This window comes from Lepidochelys kempii, chromosome 1, assembly GCF_965140285.1.
Source record: "Lepidochelys kempii isolate rLepKem1 chromosome 1, rLepKem1.hap1, whole genome shotgun sequence".
Taxonomy (NCBI): Eukaryota; Metazoa; Chordata; order Testudines; family Cheloniidae; genus Lepidochelys; species Lepidochelys kempii.
In genome coordinates, this window is record NC_136380.1 from 194221566 (window position 1) to 194239114 (window position 17549).

Genomic DNA, 17549 nt, shown 5'->3' on the forward strand with positions numbered 1-17549 from the left:
AGTCCCCAGGTAAACCCTTCTACTTACATGGCTTAGCTTCTGATTGGGCTTGCCCTGTGGCACCTTGCCTTGTGTGCTGGCTTCCTCTTGCTTCAGCTATTACTACACAAAGGGGCATTTAACTACTCCTGCCATTTAGCCCAAATAAAAGATAGACTCGATAAAAATCAGTGGGTATACTGGCTGAGACGGATCTATAGAACAAAGCCATGTTTGACCTAGTGTAATATTCTTTAAATTGTTAGAGGTTCTAAACATTTTGTGAGTATATCTTAATGGAGAGACAAAGAGGGTGAGGTCTATTTTTTTTGGACCTCAGCCACCTTGTCCCTCTAATATCCTGCAGCAGACACCACTACAACTACACTGTATAGAACAATGGAAGTTCCTAAATTTAGCCACCTGAAATGAAAACAAAAACACAACAGAAGCTGGTCCCATAAAAGATATTACCTCATCCACCTTGTCTCTCCATTAAGACTGTATATTAAGAATAGGACTGACAGAGTTACAACTACACTGCATATATTCTTAATGACTGACTGATATTTGAATTCACATTAGCTTTGAAAAGTTGTTAGCAAGTCAAACTTAATGGTAGTAAATAAAAAATCAGATTCAGTGTTGAAATTTAGACAAAGAATTGTGAGCCTGAGTTCAGGCAACAGACTAAGTAGTACAAAACCCATAAACAAATGTATTAAAGGAATAAATACGACAATAACTATGGCATTTTAGTTTTGAAAGTACTTTAAGAAGTCAAACATAGTTAAATTACTGACCAAACAAATCCATTCTAAAAATAGCACAACTCACATTTCCTCATCTTTAACAGCAGTTAATCATATTTGTATTTTTATTTTTGTTAAGCATTTGGTCTAAATTACAGAAATGGTACTCACAGTAAACAAAATCAGTGCTGCCCCTTGAAGCACAAAGTCAGTTGTTCAAAACTGAACTATGTCTCTCTATAAAAAGAGGTGGGTGGGGTAAGCAACATTCCTTGGAGGTCAAAAGTCTATTTAACCATGCCCTTAAGATTTGAGGACTGAAAGTTTGTTGTTCTTATAATATGCAAACTAGATACCATTAACTTGGGTTTGAATAGAGACTGGGAGTGGCTGGGTCATTACACACATTGAATCGATTTCCCTATGTTAAATATCATCACACCTTCTTGTCAACTGTCCAAATGGGCCATCTTGATTATCGCTAAAAAAGTTTTTTTTCTCCTGCTAATAGCTCATCTTAATTAATTAGCCTCTTACTCCACTTTTTCATGTTCTATGTATGTACATATCTATCTATCTTCTTACTATATGTTCCATTCTATGCATCTAATGAAGTGGGCTGTAGCTTATGAAAGCTTATGCTCAAATAAATGCATTCATCTCTAAGGTGCCACAGGTGCTGGAAATGACCCTCCTTGATTATCATACACATTGTAAGGAGAGGTTTCAGAGTAACAGCCGTGTTAGTCTGTATTCGCAAAAAGAAAAGGAGTACTTGTGGCACCTTAGAGACTAACCAATTTATTTGAGCATGAGCTTTCGTGAGCTACATCCGATGAAGTGAGCTGTAGCTCACGAAAGCTCATGCTCAAATAAATTGGTTAGTCTCTAAGGTGCCACAAGTACTCCTTTTCTTTTTATTGTAAGGAGAGTGATCACTTTACATAAGCTATTACCAGCAGGAGAGTGGGGTGGGGGGAGAGAAAACCTTTTGTAGTGATAAAACACCCATTTTTTCATGATTTGTGTGTATAAAAACATCTTCTGTATTTTCCACAGTATGCATCCGATGAAGTGAGCTGTAGCTCACGAAAGCTTATGCTCAAATAAATTGGTTAATCTCTAAGGTGCCACAAGTACTCCTGTTCTTTTTGTGGATACAGACTAACATGGCTGCTACTCTGAAACCTAAAATTACCAAACTCATTTACTGCAGCTGAAAGGTTTTGGGGACAGGAGAAATCTGTTCCCAGTAGGTATTTGGTAGTACCCTTGTATGCAGCTGGGTTTGTGCCTTTCATGGAGCAGCAGATGAATTTCATCCTCTAAAAGCGAGGTGCTACCAAGCTGACACTGACAATGGGAAACGCACAGGCTCAGGACAAATTTATCCTCAGAAGCAAGTGGAAACCATCCCACTTCCCAAACCCCTAGACTTACCCTCCCAAAAACACAGGGGTGGAACCTTCACACATCCTTGTTCTTAAAACTCTACCAACTCTCAACACCGAAACCCTGCCAGACCCCAGAGAGACGATGGGGGGGTGAGGTAACCTGTTTTATTGGACCCACTTCTGCTGGTGAGAGAGCCAAAGCTTTCCAGCTTACCCACAGCTCTGGTTCAGGTCTGGAAACTAACTCCATGCGTCACAGAGAGACAGGTTTCAGAGTAGCAGCCATGTTAGTCTGTATTCGCAAAAAGAAAAGGAGTACTTGTGGCACCTTAGAGACTAACCAATTTATTTGAGCATAAGCTTTCATGAGCTACAGCTCACTGCATCAGATGCATAAAGTGGAAAGTACAGTGAGGAGATTTTATATACACACAGACCATGAAAAAGTACACATAAAAGGAGAGTGATCACTTAAGATGAGCTATTATCAGCAGGAGAGTGGGGTGGGGGAGAGAAAACCCTTTGAAGTGATAATCAAGATGGGCCATTTCCAGCACATTTCCAGGAGTTAACAAGAACATCTGAGGAACAGTGGGGAGGGGGGAGGAATAAACAAGGGGAAATAGTTTTACTTAGTATAATGACTCAACCACTCCCAGTCTCTATTCAAGCCTAAGTTAATTGTATCCAATGTGCAAATTAATTCCAATTCAGCAGTCTCTCCTTGGAGTCTGTTTTCAAAGTTTTTTTGTTGAAGGGTAGTCACTTTGAGATCAGAAATCGAGTGACTAGAGAGATTGAAGTGTTCTCCGACTGGTTATGTTATAATTCTTGACATCTGATTTGTGTGCTGGTATTTGCTTCAGGTTGCGGGGCTGTCTGTAGGGAAGGACTGGCCTGTCTCCCAAGATCTGTGAGAGTGATGGGTCGTCCTTCAGGATAGGTTGTAGATCCTTGATAATGCGTTGAAGAGGTTTTAGTTGGCGGCTGAAGGTGATGGCTAGTGGCGTTCTGTTATTTTCTTTGTTGGGCCTGTCCTGTAGTAGGTGACTTCTGGGTACTCTTCTGGCTCAGCAGGTGGGTATTGTAGTGGTAAGAATGCTTGACAGAGATCTTGTAGGTGTTTGTCTCTGTCTGAGGGGTTGGAGCAAATGCGGTTGTATCGTAGAGCTTGGCTGTAGACAATGGATCGTGTGGTGTGGTCAGGGTGAAAGCTGGAGGCATGTAGGTAGGAATAGCGGTCAGTAGGTTTCCGGTATAGGGTGGTGTTTATGTGACCATCGCTTATTAGCACCATAGTGTCCAGGAAGTGGATCTCTTGTATGGACTGGTCCAGGCTGAGGTTGTTTCCCCTTGTTTATTCCTCCCCCCACCCCATTCCTCAGACGTCCTTGTTAACTCCGGGAAATGTGCTGGAAATGGCCCACCTTGATTATCACTTCAAAAGGTTTTCTCTCCCCCCACCCCACTCTCCTGCTGGTAATAGCGCATCTTAAGCGATCACGCTCCTTACACTGTGTATTTTTTTTTCAGGGTCTGTGTGTATATAAAGTCTCCTCACTGTACGTTGCACTTTATGCATCCGATGAAGTGAGCTGTAGCTCAGGAAAGCTCATGCTCAAATAAACTGGTTACTCTCTAAGGTGCCACAGGTCCTCCTGTTCTTTTCACAGACAGACACAGCAAGGGCGCGAGCTGCCCCCCACCCCGAGCTGCCCAGCCGCAGCCAGTCGCGTCACCACCCCAGGGCTCGGGCTTCAGCGCAGCCATATTCCGCTCCGCCCTGCAGCCAAGGGGCGGCGCCCCCGAGGCGTCCGCCGCCCCCTCCCCGGAGCGTGGGCAGCAGGGACGGCGTCTGGGGGTCGCTTCCCGCCCGCTCCTCCGTGGGCGGGGCGGCTGCTGCGGGTCCCCCGCCTGCTCCCCACTGTGGGGGCCCGTGGCGCTACCAGCGCCCCCCCCGCCCGGCTAAGGGTGAGACGTCACCCGCCCACCGGCCAGACTGCGAAGTAGGAGTAGGGGCGGGGGCGGCCCTCTGGCCGTTCCTCCAATCACCTCTCGGCTCTGGCACTCAGCCCCGCCCCCTTGTGCGCGCCTACGGCTCCTCCCTCCCCTTTTTGCGCTCAGCCAATCAGTGGGCGGGGGAGATGAAGCGAAGCCTGCCCCCACCGGAAGGCAAGGGAGTGACTGCTCTGCAACCTATCCGTGCAGCCCCGTCTCCAGCGTTTTGCTCTACAGTGTTCGAGCGGAAGTGACGCACGCAAAATGCGTAGCCGAGCCTGAAGCCCGTTTCATCACAGGATGAGGGGGCGGGGCTCTGAGAGGTGATTGGATGAGTGATCGGGGGGGCGGGCCTGTGCCAGAGTCTGGGAAGATGATTGGTGAAAAGTATTCCATGGCGCGGCCTGAGCCACAGCGGGGAAATGATTGGTAGCTCAGAGTAGCGGCAGCCGCTGGGAGAGGCGTGGCGAAGAGGTGATTGGTCAGGGGGTGGGGTTTGTTTCCCCGGTGACGCGGCTGGGCTGCGGGTCCGACTCTGCGGTGGGGGGCGGCTGATGGCGGACGAGGCCGCCGGGGGCGCCCGCCGCGGCGGGGAGGAGCTGGAGGCGGCGGCGGCGGCGGCGGCGGAGCGGGGCCCGGGCGCGGCCTATCACATGTTTGCGATGATGGAGGATCTGCTGGAGAAGCTGAAGCTGCTGAACTACGAGGAGGAGGCGGCGGCGCTGCGGCGCCACCATTTGCGGCCCCTGTCCAGGTGACCCCTGACCCGGCCGGTGACCCCTGACCCCCGTTGCCGCCCCGGGACTCGGGCCCATTCTTCTCCCGCCCCACCCACACGCGGGGGAGGGGCAGGGGACGGTGTCCCCGGGAGCGGGGCCTGCTGGGATTGAAGGGGCGGCGCCCGCCCCCGGCAGCCGCAGCTCAGCACTGGGACGGGCTATGCTCTGCCAGCGTCGGGGGGTGGGGGGGGCTGGTTGTCTCTCACCCTCTTCTCCGTGCTGGGCACGGGGGCTGCTGGGTCTGACCCCTCCACAGTCTGGGTGCGTGGGGCATGGGGATGTATGTGGGCCTCTTGGTAGCAACTGCCCCCCCCCCCCCCGGACCACACACACACACACACACACACACACCGGGGAGAGTAGGAGTGGTTTGTTGCTCGCTTCTTGGACGGGAGTGGGTTTTGTCGTGGACCAGGACCCTGTTGTGCCAGGCCCTGTACAGCCCAGGAAAAGAAAGATGGTCCCTTTCCCAAAGAGCTGACAATCTAAGCATGAGGTGGGAAAGAACGGGTTCAGACAGAACGGGGCGCACAAGGAAAGGGCAAGATATTCGTTAGCAGGATTGGCGCTGGTTGCAGTACGCAAGCTGTCTACTTATGCCCTGGTCTATGCTACAACCTTAAGTTGGTAGAACTACATCGCTCAGCAGTGTGGAAAATCCACCCCCCTGAGCAACATAGTTATACCGATCTAGCTATACTTTCCCATTGTCATAGGTAGCATCTTCATTAAGCCCTACAGTGCTGCAGCTGCAGCACTATAAAACTGTCTACACTAGGGACCTTATGACACAACAACTGAACTGCTGCAGCTGTGCTGCTGTAAGGTCTCCTGTGTAGCCGCCCTATGCCAGCAGGAGAGAGCTCTCCCAAGGACATAATTAAACCACCCCCATCAAGTGGCAGTAGCTATGTGTCTCCTGCCGACTCAGCTCTGTCCACACTGGCGCTTTTGGCAGTCGGGGTATGGTTTTTTTTGCACCCCTGACCGACAAAAATTTTACCAACAAAAGTGCTAGTGTAGACATAGCCTAAGTGTAGACAAGCCCTAACTCTTGTCAAGTTTATTAACTTCCCAAAAGTCTTGTTTCTTTTTCTTTGAAGTTTGTGTCTATTTTTAAAAATAAGTATTATGAGATATTCAGGTTTCATCTGCCTTGGATAACTACAGAGACTGGAGAACTAGTGAAATTATTACTTATACCGTTTTAGCGCCCAAAGGCTTCCAATGGGATCAGGGACCCATACTGTTGTGTGAAGTAATTGCATCTAAGAGGATGTGCCAGTTCCTGCCCTGAAGAGTTTACAATCTAAGGTCTCAATCCTACAACTTGTTGTACATTGGCAGATTGCAGTGTTGACAGCTCTCGTGATTTTTGTCAGAAGTCCCATGAAAATTGGTGTGTTCCTTAAAGCCCTAGCTTTGGAGTCATGGGAATATGAGATTCTTCATTTGTTTTTATATAAAAATAATCTAGCCCTTATTGTTCAGGCATAAAGTATGAAAATGTGATCCTAGTACATTGCAAACATTCAAAACACAGAAGGTAAATAAAAAGAACTCTGTTTTTGGTTTGGTTTGGTTTTAAATCTTATTATTTTTAATGCAGTTTTGTGACTTTGGTCCCTTTTTGGACAAGCATGCACAAGTCCCTCCAAGTGACAGGGTCTCTGTGCCCACTAATTTTAGGGGATCCTTCTTACCCTTTTCTGACATGGCTCATTAAACCATACCCTGACTTCAGAAGCTCTGGCAAAAGAAGGTTCAGTTTCAGGCTTAGTGATTGTAGGATGAGGATGGAGTGCACATTTGGCGGAAGACTCAGGGAAAGACTGTGCTGCCTTCCCAGTGTTGCCAATATCATTGTGGCATGCTGCACACTGCACAACACCTATGAGGCACGAGGAGAGCATTTTTGCTTGGAGTGGACTGTAAATGTTGCTGGTTTGCAGGCCCAATACAGCAACCAGAAAGTGCACCTGTCTTTAGTGGGGCTGGATCCAGGTAGGCAAAGGATATCAGACATGCCTTGTGTAACCTCATCCTAGGTTCACGTGGTGATGTAGATGAGGGTGTGTGATGTTTGTAAACTGTTATGAGCCTTGAAATGTATGTGCCACTGCTATATTTTATGTGGGCTTGGCAGTATACTGAGGTTTCGGTTGCTTGTATAAACATACTGCCCTGGGGAAGGGGTGAAGTCAGCATGAATTGAGTAACCATTTCTGGTGGTTTTGTGGTGGTGGTTGAATAAACAATGCATTTATTTCCGGGGGGGGGTATTGGAGGGTGTCTAAACAGTTGAAACCAGTGCTGTCGATTAATCACAGTTAACTCACACGATTAACTCAAATTATTGTGATTAAAAAAATTAATTATAATCGCTATTTTAATCGCACTGTTAATCTGTAAAATACCAATTGAAATTTATTAAATATTTTGGATGTTTTTCTATGTTTTCAAATATACAGATTTCAATTACAACACAGAATACAAAGTATACACTGTTCACTTTTTATGATTATTTTTATTACAAATATTTGCACTATAAAAATGATAAAAGACATAGTATTTTTTCAGTTTACCTCATACAAGTACTGTAGTGTAATCTCTTTATCGTGAAAGTGCAACATACAAATGTAGATTTCTGTGTGTGTGTTACATAACTGCACTCAAAAACAAATCAATGCTGGCTACAAAAGTCCCATGCATTGCAAGGTATGTACGTGCCAGATATGCTAAACGTTCGTATGCCCCTTCATGCTTCGGCTGCCATTCCAGAGGACATGCTTCCATGCTGATGACACCAGTTAAAAAAAATAATGCATTAATTGAATTTGTGACCGAACTCCTTGGGGGAGAATTGTATGTCTCCGGCTCTGTTTTACCCAATTTCTGCAATATATTTAATGTTATAGTAGTCTCAGATGACTCAGCACATTTTAATTTTAAGAACTCTTTCACTGCAGATTTGACAAAACACAAAGGAGGTACCAATGTGAAATAGCTACATCATTCAACCCAAGGTTTAAGAATCTGAAGTGCCTTCCAAAATCTGAGAGGGATGAAGTGTGGAGCATGCTTTCAGAAGTCTTCAAAAGAGCAACACTCCAGTGCAGAAACTACGGAACCCGAACCACCAAAAAAGAAAATCAACCTTCTGCTGGTAGCATCTGACTCAGATGATGAAAATGAACATGCATCGGTCCGCATTGTTTTGGATCGTTATCGAGCAGAACCTGTCATCAGCATGGACACATGTCCTCTGGCATGGTTGACGAAGCATGAAGGGACATATGAATCTTTAGCACATCTGGCATGTAAATACCTTGCAATGCTGGCTGCAACCGTGCAATATGAACACCTGTTCTCACTTTCAGTGACATTGTGAACAAGAAGCAGGCAACATTATCTCTTGCAAATGTAAAAAAACGTGTTTGTCTGAGTGATGGGCTGAACAAGACTGAGTGGACTCATAGGCTCTACAGTTTTACATTCTTTTATTTTTGAATGCAGTTATTTTTTGTACATAATTCTACAGTTTTAAGTTCAACTTTCATGATACAGAGATGGCACTACTGTACTTAGGTGACCTGAAAAATACTATTTTGTTTTTTACAGTGCAAATATTTGTAATCAAAAATAAATATAAAGGGAGCACTGTACACTTTGTATTCTGTGTTGAAATTGAAATCAATATATTAAAAAATGTAGAAAACATTCAAAAATATTTAAACAAATGTTTTATTATCGTTTAATCGTGCAGTTAATCGTGATTAAATTTTTAATTGCTTGGCAGCCCTAGTTAAAACCTAAAATTGGAAGCCCTAAGAATGTTTCCCAGTTATATTTTTTGTAGGCGGTTGAGCTTAAATATGGAGAGAGGTTTTATTAGAGAATCTGAATCCATATGAAACTTTTTCTAAAACTTGGACTTGTCCTATGTTACAACCAAAACAGTTTAAGAACAAAGCATACTACAGTAACATTGAAAAACCTCCTTTGCATAGATAGATTTTTTTTTCTAAGAGGCTGGTGACTGAACAGCATAACAATGAATGGAGACGGCTAGTGAATTACAGAGGTGGGCACTACGACTATGCCCTGCTCCACAATCTGGCTGATCATTTGGAGTTTCTACCACCTGGTTTTCAAGCTTGACCAGCCTGGCGTGGATGAAAAGTTGGGCAAAAAAATCGATAATATGCTGAGCTAGGGTGTGCGTGCTATATAGCTGTAGAATTGACAGCCTCCCTCTCGCACCGCAGACAGCATACTGCGACTAAACAGGGGCCTAAGAAAATATAGCCATCCTCAGGGAGCTTTGTTGCCATTGGGACTTGTAATGAAAGCAGCCTAGGACACTACAGCAACGCCAACAGCAGTGAAACTCAAAACAGCGCTCCAGCATGACCGTTACAAACAGACTGGTAGCTTCCTGAAATATGCACTTGTGCCTGCTACCCAGATCCCTTTTTGTAACAATAAGCATCTTGTAAAATAAGCATGCTTTAGTAAATGCTAATCTAAACAAAGCTAGTTGCATCTCAGTTGTTTTTCCTCTCTGGGACTCTATCTTGGATCCCATGTGGTGTTGGGGAGCAGGGAAATGGCGCCACAGAAATGGCATTGCTTCTCTTCTCAACAGAAGCTAAATAAACCTCCTGCATGTAATATCTTCCGAAATAACAGTTAAATGGACCATAGCCCAAAATGTCTCCCATTTATTATAATAACAAAGAATGTGACTTCCACTTGCCAGGCACTGGGTCCTTCTGCATTGCCTCTTCCTCTTTGGGCTTCTTCCTTGGCCCCTCTACGAACAGTTCTTCCAAATGTCTAATATTTCATCTAATGAGCTTTCCTGATAAATGTAAGGAAGTCTTTTTAAGGAATGTAAGTTTTGAAAATTAGCCATTTGTTTTAGTATTCTCCTAGATGGGTTTATATTTAAATTTGGAATTAATTCTTTCCTGACTCTTTTTTTTTTTTTTTTTTAAATTAGGGTTAACAGCCCTTTGATATTCATTATTTATTTATTTTGCTTATTGTTTTTCTATAGATTTATTACCAATTTTTTTCATTTGGCCACTCGTGGGAATTGAAACTAATTATTTTCACACTGCATTTTTTTCCTTTAGTGAAACATTAGAAATCTACCATCAGTCAAATTAATGTTATTCTGTGTACAATTTGTTGGAAGGAACATTTTGCATAGACCCTTTCAAGGTAATCACTTGATGGTGATGTCTTTGGAATAATAGGGCCAGATTCTGATTTCATGGAAGTCAGCAGGAAGGGGGAAGAGAATTGAGCCCACTGTATTTTAAGGGTCTGAGAGTGCTGTAGAAGAGTTATTTGGGGTTTTATAAAAAGCAAGAGGCTAGCTCAATTCAGAGTAATTGAAACTGCATGAGCCAGGTGGAGAAGGAGGACCAAGGTCTGTTTGGTTCCACAGAGGACTCCAAAAACACTCTCAAATTATTTGCTCATTAAGACATACTTGTTGGTTGCTCATTCACTAAAGGCAGGAGATGTGAACTGCATGTAAAACCTGTAGTCTTTCTTTCTATGTGTGTCACATACATGATAGATACTAGTGGCTTGGGTGGTCTCATTTTGTGACCTTATTTATAGTGGAAGCTACTAAAAGTGAATAGCTTATCACAAACTAACTTGTTAAGGAAACTGCTTTCCAATGCTGTGTTGCCCTATAACTGAGGCTTCTAAGGTTCAGAGAATCCCATATTTAACTTTTTTCCCTTTTTAAACAGGCACTACTTTGCATTGCCCATTAATCCCGGCGAGCAGTTCTACATGTTTTGCACTCTTGCTGCTTGGCTGATTACTAAAGCAGGACATCCCTTCGAACAGCCACAAGAATATGATGACCCCAACGCAACAATATCAAACATACTCTCAGAGTTGCGATCATTTGTAAGTGTTGAAAATATTTTTGTGTTTTCAAAGGTGTGTTAGATGTGCTTATAAACTTTAGAAATGGTAGTAATTGCTTCTTCAATCTCTATGCTTACAATTCTGAAGACTTGACAGACTCTTGTTAGTTGTAAGTTTCATACCATGAAACTTAACATGAAGCTTATAAAGTCTGGGGCCACTAATTCCCTGTAGTGAACTGCAAAAATGGCTTCATTCTACAGTAAGCTTTCTCTTAACCTTGATTGCTATTATCACACACACGCAGCTCTGAGTAGTTCATAGATTCCAAGGCCAGAAGAGACTGTTACGATCATCTAGTGAGTCTGAGTGCCTGTATAACACCGGCCATAGAACTTCCCCAAAATAATTCCTAGATCATATCTTTTAGAAAAACCTTCAATCTTGGTTTAACAATTGCCAGTGATGGAGAATTCACCACGACTCTTGGTAAATTGTTCCAATGGTTAATTGCCCTCACTGTTAAAAATTAATGCCTTTTTTTCCAGTCTGAATTTGTCTAGCTTCAGCTTCCAGACACTAGGTCTTGTTATACATCTGTTGCTCTCCTCAGGATACCCAGAACTGTAAGCAACTGTTGGTTCAAGCTGGAGCTTGAATGTCTACACTGCAGTTTTATAGCCCCACAGCCCAAGGCCCTCAAGCCAGAGTCAACTGACGTGGGCCAGCCGGGAGTGTTTTATTACAGTGTAAACATATCCTGTGTTACTCCTCTGCCACAGCAACTGAGAGCTGTGCTGTTGCTAAACTGTGTCTCAGCTCCCTTTTGACACTCCAGTCTATCTGCCTTGCCAGCAAACTCCGCGAGACTCTGCCAGTCCAAACCTTGCCTTGCAGGTAACAATCAGTGAACCCCAGTTTCTCCGTTCCCCAGAAACATTTCCCTGCAGTTTCCAGTCCCTCACTGTAAACACACACAAATTATTAAGGTCACTGTCGCCAAAGAGGCAGAGCGGTCATCAGCCTAAGTATATTATCAGTGCTATGACCTTTATCCATCAAACTTGTAATATCATCAAAAAGATACATTAAGTTAGTTGGTACCTAAGTTACCACTAATTTTTTAGTTCTATGATCAGTTCCTCTTTATCTGTCAAGACAAGGTCCACTACTCATTTGTGCTTATATGTTGCCTGCTTTAAGCTGTAAATAACTCTCTCTCTCTCTTTTTCCTACTTAATAAACCCTTAATTAGTTTACTATAGAATTGGCTACCAGTGTTTGTCTTTGGTTGCATGTTGGATGCAACACTTTTTGAATCAGAAATTCCAAGGATATTCTATTACCAGGACAGTATATGTCACTCTGATTGAAGTTCCCATGATCACATAGGGTTTTTTCCCCAAGACATTATAGTTAGGCACGTAAGAAGCTGGTCATTCTGTTCCGTTGTGTGATTTGGTGTTCTCTAGCGGACACCAACTAATACCCCATCTCATGTTTTATCTGCATTCACTATCATTTTCTTCCAAGTTATCAGTGACTGGGAAACAGCTAATGCCATTTTTTACCTAGAATGCCTCTCTCCCTCCCCTTTTATATATGTCCTTCCTAAATAGTTTGCAACTGTCATGCTGTCTGGAGTGGTTCACAGCCGTGATTGCCATCCTCAGAACAGACTGTCAAAGCCGGACAGACACAGCAAACTGATGGTGTGCATTGTAATTAGGTTTCACCAACCCAGTAACAAATGTGAACTCCTGGATCACTGTAACAGTCTTATCATGGAGTCACAGACAGCCCCTTGAGCACTCTAGTCTATCTTGCCATCCAGGTGAACTGGACTTAATGATAAATGGTCACTTAAACCAAAACTCACAAAATATTCAGGTTGCTCCCAGTCCCAAGAGACCGATCGCTTACCTCAGATCAATTTGTACCTTAGATCTCACACCAAAGACAACACTGGTAGCCATTTCTATAGTAAACTAATTAAGGATTTATTAAGTAGGAAAAAGAGAGAGAGAGTTATTTACAGCTTAAAGCAGGCAACATATAAGCACAAATGAGTCACAGTCTATGGTTCCAAAAGGTGACAGAGATGCAGTAATCTATCCACTGAATGTTTTTAGGGCTAACCCAGAATGACTCTGTGGGGGTCTCTGCTTTTTGTTTCTTAGCTCAACCCCTGTGAGAGCTCAAGCAGCAAAGAGAGATTCAATTTCTCCTTGTCAGGGACTTTTATCCAAACTGATGAGATGAGTTCATGCGTAGGTCTCTCCTTCCTGGAGGGAGTATGGAATGCAATCAGCAAAGTCTCTGTCCTTTGATGCTACATGATACGTCATGTGCCTTCAGTGGGCAATGGATGAGCACTTTACCTTAATCAGTGCTCCTTTTCCTGTTTGGTGAGTTACACAATTACAGAGGTTTACAGTGCAAATACTCAAGATAACTTTATACCATGGGCCATAAAGATTATGAAATGCTGGTAGGATGCATATATATATATATATATATATATATAATAATCACTTATAAAGTCTAAACACATCCATAGCAATTTAACATCTAATATCTATTTTAGTAATGCCAACACGCAGGTAAGCAAGACTGGTTTCCAGCTATGCATCTGTAACTGTTCAGGGAGGCCTGGGGCCATGGCACAAGCTGGCACTTGGTCTGCAAGCATCACGATAACCATTGATTTTAACATTGCTGTCATGTGAATCACTGCACCAGGTTTCAGTAATACCAGCTAGAATAAATTTATGATAATTAAATGAGTGATTCCAATTGCTCTTATTTGTTACCTAGGCTCTTAGTATTGGTGTATAGGCAATTCAGGAATTTCTTCTCTTCGTGTTCTTTGCTTCCTTGAAAAATTTTGTTCTCAACCTCTCTTTTTGTGTTAAGTGAGTGTTTATATCATCCCTCTTTTTAACCTTCCCCTTTTGTTTTTAGTTTAACGCCCCCCTGCTAGACGGTTTGTCCCTCAGGAGATTAGCCAATCTTCTAAGGGGAGAGAGGGCTGAAGTTTGGATGGCCTCCACCTCAGTAGAAGAGGAACCAGTGTTCCGCAAAAATAGTTGAGTTTAACATTCTGTAAAATGGGTTAAATCAGACTTACTTTTTTCCATTGCTACAAAAGGTGCCTGGGAAATACACTGTTATATACACACTGAAGATTTTTCTCTTAAAAAATGTTGTACAAATGTTAATGTTCCTACTCCTGTTGAAATCAATGGTTAAAATTCCCATTGATGTTAGTGATTCAGAATTAGGCTCATACTTTGGAGTTCTTTATTTTTCTATTAAGGAATAAAAGTCTGACACAAACTGCTCTGTTAACAGGAACTATAGGGAAATGTTTTTCCAACAAAGTTGGAATTAAATTAAAAGAATTAAAATTGAATTAAAAGAAAGAACTGATGAGGATAGATATTCCATGGACAGCAACTACAGGAAGGTTACAACCAGACAATACTCCACAACCAATAGCTATTCAAAACCTATTGTAAAAAGAGAAACTATATAATGAATACTCTGTTTTAAAATATTTAAAGTGACGACATCTTATGGAAACGTCTAATAATGGAGCATCTCCTTGGAATGGTAAGGATGTTCTTCCATAAACAAAAAGGACAGTAATAAACAGAAAAATTATAAACAAGAACATGAGCAGACCGTATGCTGGTGAGAACCTGCTGCTTCTCCTCCCATACCCTATTTTCTGCTCTGTTTGTTCTTTGCCTGTTTCTCATTTACCCTTACCTGCCTCCTTGCCCATTTAGCTGCCTTGCTGCTCTTGATTCTCCACAATCGTTGTTACCTTCTCAGAGATACTCCCAGGACTCCCACCTCTCATTAGCTATTGATTTCTCCCTCCCCATTTGGCTGCAGATTTTTTTCCCCAAGGATGTGGGGGGGGGTGTGGTCACTTGAGGGGTTCCTTCTGTACCATTCTGTTAGTTTCTTTCATAAGTTGTGGAAGTTCCTATCATTGTTCTCCCTAAAATTGGCGACAGCCTTACCTTATGCAGCTCTTAGAGGCTCATGTATCACTGCTGAATCATGACGTAAATATTTTAGCAAAAATACTAGCTAGCTGATTGCAGTCCATGCTCTCAGTTTATGTAAACCCAGATCAAACTGGATTCATTAAAGATAAACAAATTCAGATGCTATTCAGTGAGTCCTTGGAATAATCCGTAATTCCAGATCAAAACAAGATCCCCCATTTGTTTTGTTATCACTTGACACAGAGAGCGAGCTTTAGAAACGGACGGTTACACTCTATTCTAAGCCATGTCCTGTATAGAAGTTGGCCCTCCAGTTCCTTAAATGGATAAATGCTATTTACACAAGCCCAAAAGGAACTGTGCGAGTTAATAGGACTAAATCTCCCCTCTTTGAATTACAGACGGCCTAGGCAGGGGTGTCCATTGTCTTCTTTACTTTTTTCGCTGGCCATGGAGCTGTTTAAACAGGAGATAGATTATTGTTCCTATCACAGGAATAGAATTTGAAGGAACACATCAGAAAATAGCTTTATTTGCTGATGATATGAAATTATTTTTATCTAACCCAAACATTTCCTTAAAACTCGTATTTAAAGAAATTCATGACTTTGGGAAAGCGTCTGGACTCAAAGGAAATTGTCACATCTGAAATGCTAGCTATCTATATATTTGCCAGACTCTGAAGTCCTTCCAGAAGATATTTGGGTACAAATGGACAACAAATTCTATAAAATACCTATAAAATACCTGGGAATTCAAATCTCAAACAACCTAGAGCACCGTGATTTAAATGTCAAACCACTATTTCAGCAAATAAAAAAGATCTGCAGTGCTTGGGGAAGTATGCAGTTTCTTGTTTGGGAAAAATAATCACAATCAAAATGAATATTTTGCCAAAGATTTCTTTCCTGTTTCAAGATTACAGAAATATAAAGAATGTTAGTATTTATATGGAATAAGAAACGACCAAGAGTGAGCGCAGATACTTTGTGCAAATTCATTGAACAGAGTGGCCTAGCTGTTCCAAATACTCTCTGATGGTACTGTCAAGCCAGCCATCTCAAAGCAATAATGGGTTGGGGATGCTCAAACTCAGCCAAACACAGGATCTTTATGGAACAAGAAAATTGTAGCACTATAAATATTTCTAGAGTACCACAGATTATGGTGGTTGTTATTATTAATTAATAATAATTAATAAATATCCTCTTTCCCTTCAAAAATAGCAACAGTTATTCTGTGGGTTGGGGATAGAACTATAAATAAATTATTTTCGCTCACCAATGACACCTATTGGTTCAAGATCTGGATATTTGCAGAGAGTTTTAAAGAATGGGGAAGCCATTGACTACATATGGTTGGCCAGCTATTCAGCAAAGAAACTTTTCTAACTTATTTAGAGATTGAAACTAACTTTAACCATCCTACTCTCCAATGGTACCACTACTTTCAAGTGTGACTTTATTTGTCCCAACTTTCTAGAAAAACTGTCATGTACAGAAAGCTAACTTGAATAGAAGTGATGGAGTCAGGCCAGTTAGGAAACATAAAAATAACTACCGGTAATTTTACATGAGTCTTTGCAGACAACTTTCCTAACAAAAACATGTCCATATATGATCTGTTGGGGAAAGGGCCTGGACAGACAAATTACCCCAGAGGAATGAGATTTGAGCTGGAAAAGAGGACTGTCACTCTCGCTCTGTTGCATAAAAGAAAGTTTCTTAAGATACTGTTTGAATGGTACCACATGCCAGTCAGGTTAAAAATTTATCCCCATTCCATCTTTATATCTATATTGGAGAAATTGTGGTGAAAGAGATTTTATGTCCAGTCATTAGAGAGTATTGGGATGTGATTCATAATCAAATATTACAACTTGTTGGATACTTAATGCTCCTGCGGCTTTCTGGTGGAAATGGTCACACAAAAGGGAATGAATTAATTTCTCATCTGCTAGTAGCTGCTCAGCTGTTGATAGCCTCTCATTGGAAAAAGAAAAATAGTGCGTCCAACTCTAGAGGAATTGTTCAAAAAATATGGAAAAATTAATGTATGAATTATGTACCCATCAAAACAGAGGGTTCATAGCCATTTAGATTTATTCAATACTCCGTGTGTTCATCTGCCAAAAAAAACCCCAGTATACCTGGCCAATTTTTTCAATAGACATGCCTAATTTTTGAAATATATGTAATTAGAGATTTCACATCATTTAATAAAATCACTAGAAACAGTGTGGAGTACTGTAAATATGCTCACTCTGTAATGTGGTAATACACTGTTAAATAGAAAGATCTGATGATTGTATTACAGAATAATGTTTCTCTAAACAAAAGCACATTTATTATAATTATTGTTTTGTCTCTGATATTTACATGACAAGAATTTGTAAACCTGTTAAAACTTCCTAAATAAAGAAATAGTTAAATAAAAGTGGGTAGAAATTTGTAGAAGCACCATATGCTGTGAACACTTTGGTAATAGTCAAGAAAATCTGGTTACCTGTCTGAAAGAAAACATTCATAATTGCTGGCCAGTGATCTTGTATTTGTTTGTTTTAGGGGAGGTCTGTGGATTTTCCTCCTTCAAAGTTAAAGGCAGGTTATGGAGAGCAAGCATGTTATGTTCTTGATTGTTTAGCTGAAGAAGCCTTGAAACATACTGACTTTAGCTGGAAAAGGTATAGTGTACTTATAAGAATCCCCCTGTATGACTTGTTTTCAA

The 17549-nt window shown here is 42.0% G+C and overlaps 2 protein-coding genes across 8 annotated transcripts in view; one reads left to right on the forward strand and one right to left on the reverse strand.

Moving 5' to 3' along the window:
- HHLA2 (HHLA2 member of B7 family) overlaps window positions 1-1475 on the reverse strand; it is a 28697-nt gene extending 27222 nt beyond the window's left edge. For 2 of the 3 annotated variants that reach the window (XM_073306354.2, XM_073306329.2), the window contains exon 1: window positions 903-1475. The gene's annotated coding sequence lies outside the window, so the exon portion shown is untranslated. The remainder of the gene's footprint in view (window positions 1-902) is intronic. The other variant, XM_073306340.1, reaches the window with a different exon arrangement.
- A 3147-nt stretch (window positions 1476-4622) lies between these two features.
- IFT57 (intraflagellar transport 57) overlaps window positions 4623-17549 on the forward strand; it is a 33259-nt gene continuing 20332 nt past the window's right edge. For 2 of the 5 annotated variants that reach the window (XM_073306398.1, XM_073306409.2), the window contains exons 1-3: window positions 4626-4877; window positions 10677-10839; window positions 17387-17505. In XM_073306398.1, coding sequence (XP_073162499.1) covers window positions 4678-4877; window positions 10677-10839; window positions 17387-17505 — 482 coding nt within the window. In that variant the 5' untranslated portion in view covers window positions 4626-4677. Of the gene's footprint in view, window positions 4878-10676; window positions 10840-17386; window positions 17506-17549 lie in introns of all 5 variants that reach the window. The other 3 variants (XM_073306390.2, XM_073306370.1, XM_073306380.2) reach the window with 3 other exon arrangements.